This window comes from Gadus morhua, chromosome 10 (assembly GCF_902167405.1).
Source record: "Gadus morhua chromosome 10, gadMor3.0, whole genome shotgun sequence".
Lineage (NCBI taxonomy): Eukaryota > Metazoa > Chordata > Actinopteri > Gadiformes > Gadidae > Gadus > Gadus morhua.
The window spans coordinates 9,936,643-9,943,903 of NC_044057.1; the positions used below are offsets into that span (position 1 = coordinate 9,936,643).

The 7,261-nt window shown below is 44.6% G+C and overlaps 1 protein-coding gene across 1 annotated transcript; it reads right to left on the bottom strand.

Annotated features, from left to right (window-relative positions):
- Positions 1 to 866: 866 nt before the first annotated feature.
- On the bottom strand, positions 867 to 5,923 carry LOC115552740 (uncharacterized). Its single transcript, XM_030369055.1, has 3 exons — positions 5,390 to 5,923; positions 1,488 to 5,163; positions 867 to 882 (listed from the first exon to the last, which is right to left on the bottom strand). The coding sequence occupies exons 2-3, from the start codon at positions 4,382 to 4,384 to the stop codon at positions 867 to 869; spliced, it is 2,913 nt and encodes a 970-aa protein (XP_030224915.1). The 5' UTR covers positions 4,385 to 5,163; positions 5,390 to 5,923.
- Between the last annotated feature and the right edge of the window lie 1,338 nt (positions 5,924 to 7,261).

Genomic DNA, 7,261 nt, shown 5'->3' on the forward strand with positions numbered 1-7,261 from the left:
GTTCGGTAGTGCGTTCCATTCCCATGTGTCCGCACTCATCATGTAGAGACCTTAACACCATTGGGCGGTATCTGGCTGGTAAGACAAGTTGTTTGATCTGTTTTCCGCATGTTTTTTCTTTTACTCTGTAGAGTAATCCATCCTTTAATTCCAACTTTCGGCTGTCGCGTAAGAGCAACACAGTCTCAGGTGAATCATTTTTTGAGCGTGTCAGCCCTTTATTCTTTTCCAGTGCCTTCTTTAATGGCCCAATTGTTGGGTCCATGTCTTGTGATGCCTGGATATCTTTCGGACTTAGCTGATCCAGCACGTTCATGCTAAGGTTCACTGGGAACACATAAGCTTCTGGTACAGCTGCAGCAGGAGCTCCCAACTGGTCCACCAATCTGTCGGGCACATCAGCCTCTCCACTGATGCAGGCTCGCTTGCAGAGGGCTTTGATGCCAGCAGGTGGGACACTAGTCCACTCTTTAGCCTCCTCTGGAGAGTATTGTCGAGACAACAAGTCAGCATCGATATTTTGCCTCCCAGGTCGGTATTGGATGGTGAACTCGTAGGTGGCAAGGGCAGCAAGCCAACGATGTCCGACTGCACTGAGTTTGGCAGAGGTCAACACATATGTTAATGGGTTGTTGTCAGTTCTTACAGTAAACTTAGCTCCATACAAGTAATCGTGAAACTTGTCCACGACAGCCCATTTTAATGCCAGAAATTCCAATTGATGGACTGGATAGTTGTGCTCTGAGTCTTTAAGCTTCCGACTGGCGAAAGCTACTGGTCGGAGGCCCTCAGGATATTCCTGGTTCAGGACAGCGCCTAGGCCATTCATACTGGCGTCCACATGTAAGATGTACGTCTTAGTGGGGTCAGCGAATGCTAACACTGGGGCATTGATCAAACAGTCACGGATACGCTCAAAAGCGGCCTGGCAGGCCTGAGTCCACCGTTCTCCGAAAAGCTCTGATGGCTTGAAATAGACTTTGCTTGGGTCGACACTCTTTTTGAAATTGGGGTCTTTCCAAGTGGGGGCATAACCCTTGGTGAGCTCAGAAAGAGGACGGACAATGGCAGAGTAATTTGCAATGAACCTTCGATAGTAACTGCAAAATCCGAGGAAGGACTTCAGAGGTTTCAGGTGAGTGGGCTCTTTCCAATGCTTGACTACTTCCACTTTGTCTGGATCAGTAGCTATTCCATTAGCAGAAACGATGTGACCCACATACCTAACCTCAGGCTGGCAGAATTGACATTTGTCAATAGAAACCTTCAATCCGACCTCCTCTAGTCGATCCAGTACCTTGAAAAGACGTTGCTCATGCTCTTCAAGTGTCTTGCCGAAAATGATGATATCATCCAAGTACACGAGAGCTTCCAGAAGATGCATATCACCAACAGCTTTTTCCATTAAGCGCTGAAACGTTGCCGGCGCTCCTGTGATTCCTTGTGGCATGCGCTCAAATTGATAGAAACCAAGAGGGCAAATGAACGCTGTCTTCTCTTTGTCCTCCGGAGCCATCTCTATCTGGTAATAGCCACTGCGCAGATCTAAGACTGAGAACCATTGGCTGCCGGAGGGAGAATCCAAGGCGTCGTCAATGCGTGGCATTGTGTACTGGTCTGGTGTGGTGCGGTTGTTGAGTGTTCTGTAGTCAATACAGATTCTTATACTCCCATTCTTTTTGCGCACTACAACGATCGGTGAGGCGTATGGGCTACGGGACTCTGTGATAATTCCAGCTGCCAGCAGTTGTTGTATGTGCCGCCGCACATCGTCTATGTCTGCAGGGGCTAGTCTCCTTGACCTTTCCCTGAAGGGTCTGGGGTCATGCAGGCGTATGTGGTGTTCAACACCCTTTGCACGACCAACCTCCCACTCATGGAGTGAGAAAACATTCCGCCTCTCAGCTAACTTCTGCTGAAGCTGACTCTTCCACTCTTTGGGAATGGGAGAGTCTCCGAAATTAAAGAGACTTGGGTCTATGGTTTCAGCTGTGAGGTCGGAAGGCCTGACTGGGGTAGCTGTGTCCACAGCATACATCTCAGCAACAACGGTCCCAACTGGGATTGAAGTTGTCTTTTTGGACTCATTTTGAATGAGGACAGTGAAACTGTTGTTGTCTATGTTGGCGTCTGAGAGCACACCAGGCTGTACCAGCAAACTGTTGGGGAGCAACTGGTCAGTGGGTGCATCGATCAGTACAAGATCCTTGGACGGGGCACTCTGTCTTTCCACTTTGCACGTTGCATAGTACTTTGCACCTGGAGCAATGGAGAGTGAACCGGGTCCTTCCCACTTTATCTGTCCCAAAACTTCATTTTTTGTTGACTGCTCTTGTGCTTTAACAGGGGCATAAACAGACTGTATTCTCATTGAGTACACAGTGTTCTCGTCACCTTTTGTCTTCGCCAGTTCCCATAGGCGGCGGAACAGAGATGTGTTGGTTCCAACCAGCACAGGGGTTTGTTGTTGGTTTCTTGGCTCAGGACAAATCAAGGCGAGCACTTCTACTCGTCCCGTCACACCAGTGATCTCTTCTGAAAACTCCATCTCAACAACAACATATCCTTTGTAAGGATACTCAGTGTCAGCAAGGCCCCAGAGTCCAAGGCCAGAGAGGGGTTTTATCGGGACATCAAGTAAGTGTTTGTTATACCAGCTTTCAAAGATGATAGTCACATTGGACCCACTGTCGATGAGAGCATCGCAGACTACATCATTTACTTTGATGGTGTGAATAAATGATGGACCTACAAGACCTTCAGGTAAGTCAGTGTTGTTCTCTGGGACTTCAACCTTATTGGTTCTAGCTACAAAGTGTTCTTCAGCTGCAGGCTGCGGGTTCTCTTTGTGGGAAAGAGGGGAAACACGCGCCAAGCGTATGAGCTTTCTAATGACTTTCTGAAGATTCTCAGGGGCAGTACATCTGGTGGCTATGTGGCCATTTTCCCCACACCGATAACAGAAAAACTCATCATTGTCTTGTCGGGGAGAGGAGACTCTGGAATGAGCGGGCTTGTAACCCGTAGCTGCTTTGTATCGGTGTGGCTGGGGTGTTTGTTCTGATGTGTAATTCACTGCCATTACACTCATTTTACTTTCTAGTGCTTTCACTTGTTTCTTTAGTGATTGCAGTTCACTCTGTGACTCATTTCTCTGTTTTTGTTTCTCTGTAAGACCGTTAAAGGACTCATCAGATGGTGGCTGAGGTTGTGGGTTGCTTCTCTGCTCTAACTGCGCTCTCAATTCTTGAATCCGAGCTTGCAGTTCACTCCTAGAGACTGATTCAGGTTCTTTCTCCTTTTCAGCTTGGACGGTGCGTACACGCTGAGGACGCAGGTGTGACACTTGGCTTTGTCTGGCTGACTGGCGACCTTCCTCTTCCATCACTTCTCTTAACAGGTTCAAGAATGTAGGGGGATTACTACTCCGCTCCCTAATTTTCAACTGTAACAACATGAGTTCAGAGGTGGACCCTCTAAGAAGCTGCTCTAAACGAGTGCTGTTGGCAGCGCTAACAGGTAAGCCACCTCCTTGTACTACTTTGACAAGAGATCTCTCTACTCTTCGTAGGAACTCAGACAGACGCTCACCAGGCTGTTGGTGGAGGGCTCTGAACGACAGATATAGTTCTTCTGAGGACTCTACTGTACCAAAAATGCTCTCTATAGCCTCTATGTACTCACGTGGGCTAGCATCAGGTTGAGTCATGCGCACAGCTTGAATGATCTCAAAGGCGGGCCCTTTGAGACTTTCCAGTATCCGACGTCGTTTCTCTTTGTCCGAGCACTCAACTTCCTCTACTAAGAGTGTTGCTTGCTCCAACCAGTTGTCTAAGGTCTCTTCTCCAGTGGGAGTGGGACTGATCCCGGAGAATGTCCGCAGACGTCTGTATGGGTGACTGTCAGGTTGTTTGTTTGTTCTGCTCATAACATCACCGACTGCACGGATGATGTCTTCAGGGTTGCTTTTACTTTCTTTGGTGGGGGAACATAGACCTTGGATGTCCTCCAAGGTTCTCCCTTCACTCTGCAAAAAGGTAAGTAGCTTCTCTTCAAAGTTATCAAGCTGAGGCTCTGTGTAGCAGACAGTTTTCCAACTACTTCCTCCACTTATAGGCATTATCTCAGGTGGGATTTTAGAGGGGTCGATCTCTTCACGACACTCACATAACACCATCAGCGATTGCTGTTGATGGTGAAACATTTTTCCCTTAACTCTAACTCTTCCCCAAGCTTTGATGGTCCCTGCTGTTTCTTCAATGTCTTCTCTTGAAACACCTTCAGGCACTCCATGTAACAGGAAGGCATGCTTTAAATCTATTGATTCTCCTTTGCACCAGTTAATTAGCTCACGTTGTGATGGACTGTTTGCTAGGACTGCCATTGTTGTACTTTACTTTAATTACTTCTAGTTACTGTTAGCACATTACTTTAAATAAATGCTCTTAAAGTTGTGGGGTCATGTTACTTTTGCTTGTCTAATTCATTTTAGTTTAATATTATCCCAGCGGGGCCTCCATTTATGTAACCCTTGTCCCATGTAGTTAAATAATAAATCTAGAGTGGTTAATACAATAAGACTGGGCCTGGGCTCGTTGTAGGAAACTACAACTTTGATTCATATGTTACTGTTGGATAATTTTAATAAATGACCACCACAACTGTATTTTAAATGTAAAAGTATTCAATCACATATTTATTCACAAAATGAAATACTAGTCGAATGTATTTTAGGAAAAGAAAACAAATAAACAAATAAAATAAATAAAATCAGATGCACGGGATTCTCCAATTTACAACAATGCAAACTCAATGTACCACACACAATCAAATTAACAACACACTTTAAATTAGGTTAACCCGTTGCAGGCCTGTTAGTTGAAGCTTGTGTGCGGTGGGGCCTAAAAACTGTACTGGCCGCTTCACTCAGCTTGAGCTCAAAATAAAAGCACGTGCAATGTGTAAATCAGTACTCACGAATCCAGGGTGTAATTAGTAGGGGCAGAAAGGGATTGGGGGATGATATTCTCACGAAGATAATGGCAATGGCGGTGGCAATCCAAACACACACGTGGGCAATGGCGGTGGCGAAGTCACAAGGAAAGAAAACACAGAAAACAGCAGGGCCATCTGCTGGAAACCCCTCTCTCCAACGTCCAGCTCCTTTAAGCATATTATCCAATGAGCCATAATATCAAACACTATTTCATATCGAACTAGCATTAGCTTTGCGTTAACTTAAGTCACAATACAAAACTACGATATGCGGGCACATTAACACAGAATGCTACCGCTAACTAGCACGTCGCTAACCGCGTTACACATCCAGTACTCTTACTTACTATAACAGTTAGATATAGCACAATGGAGGCATACACATCGTATTCACCTTTTTGCAGGTCACAAAGAAGTTTAAATCAGGACCACGAGTAGTCGACCTCACGATAAAACTTAACTGCTTCCCACACTACGATGCCTCCTCTTAGCTCTCAGTCCGGTCAGGTTTCTTTCTCTACATGTGCTCACTACTCCCCACGCTAACCTGCTGCACTAGTCCCGCCCTTTACACGTTGAGACTTTATTCGGATTGGCTTGTGAAGTTTTAATACAACCAAAGACAAAACAAATTAAATGATTTACGTGTGACAGGTCAATGGTTAAGTTAAACATAAACACGGCTTCTTCCTCTTTTATATCCTGAATTCACAAATATTTTAGCCTTGATAAACTTAAAGACCTTTATATTAATTTATCTTTTAACTGTAAATAGTTTTATTAAACGTATTATATTTATGCTTTTAATCCGCACACATTTTAACCCATTTTATTATTATGAACTCTATTTATTTATGAACATTAAACACAGCATTTTATTATACTGTTAATTATTTTTTATGCTCTGTAACTTGTGGTTTTTGTACAGGGCTACATTGGTTTATGAGCTAAATTAGACGTGGAAAATCAAAAATCCAAAGAAATCCAAAATTAGACATCGGAACGAGTCCAAATGTTACACACATTTTGGTGCTAACCTATCTGTCGTTCGATAAAAATTCCGGATTTTTTCGCCATTAGGGGGCGCAATAAACGAGGAAATTGTATATGTTCTAATTGGCCCAAGGAATGTTCTTCAAACTATAAGGAAACCATCAAGGGGCAAACCCGAGTCTATATAAAAAATATGGCCAAGAATTATTAATGTGGGCGGGAGTTATTTGGCAAAGGAAAATTGTCTTTGGAAAATCCCGCCACAAGGGGGCGCAAATAAACGACGAAATAATAGATCTCCTAACTGGCCAATGGAATGTTCTGAAAACGCGTTTTGGGCTATAACTCCCACACCGAAGCTCCCACAGTCAAAAACGTTATATGCACAGATTCACTGGAGTCAGTGGCATATTTTGGCATAGGCCACGCCGATTGGTTTTGAACACATGCTTCGCGTTGTGCCGGCGAAATGCACATTTCTTGGACCCCTGCATAACTGCTTGCAGTTCTAGTTATACTTCCTTCGTTAGAAGTGGTACTACAGCCCAAACCGTAAATGGTGCACACAAGCCAATTACATGACTAGATCCAGGTCCGTGAGGTGACGGCAGACGACAAAATCCAGACATGCCGGCCACTAGGTGGCGCTATACCAAAGAAAACTTGTTTGGGGCTATAACTCCCACACCGAACCTCCCACAGTCAGAAGAGTTAGACACACAGATTCACTGGAGTCTGCCGCATCTTTTGGCATAAGCCACGCCCATTTGCGTCTAGGAATATTTTTCGCAAAATCGCGAAAACCGCAAAACTGTTTTTTCCCTACTCCTCCCACATTTTTTGACCAATCGACACCAAACTTTGCACACGACATCTTCAGACGCACACGCAAAGAATGCATGAAACACTTTTTTGATCCGTCCTTCGATAACGAAACGGTAGCGTTTTGAATATTGGTTTATTAGCTAAATTAGACGTGGAATATCAAAAATCCAAAGAAATCCAAAATTAGAAATCGGATCGAGTTCACATTTTACACACATGTTGGTGCTAACCTTAATGTCGTTCGATAAAAATTTCGGAAAATTTCGCCATTAGGGGGCGCAATAAACGAGGAAATTGTATATCTTCTACAAAATTTCGCCGCGAAAACGCTACACTGACTTCTCGCTACTCCTACCACAGTCAAATCCTGTGTATCCACATGTTCAGGGTAGCGTTTTCAACACATGCTTCGCGTCGTGCCGGCGAAACGCACATTTCTTGTCGCGTT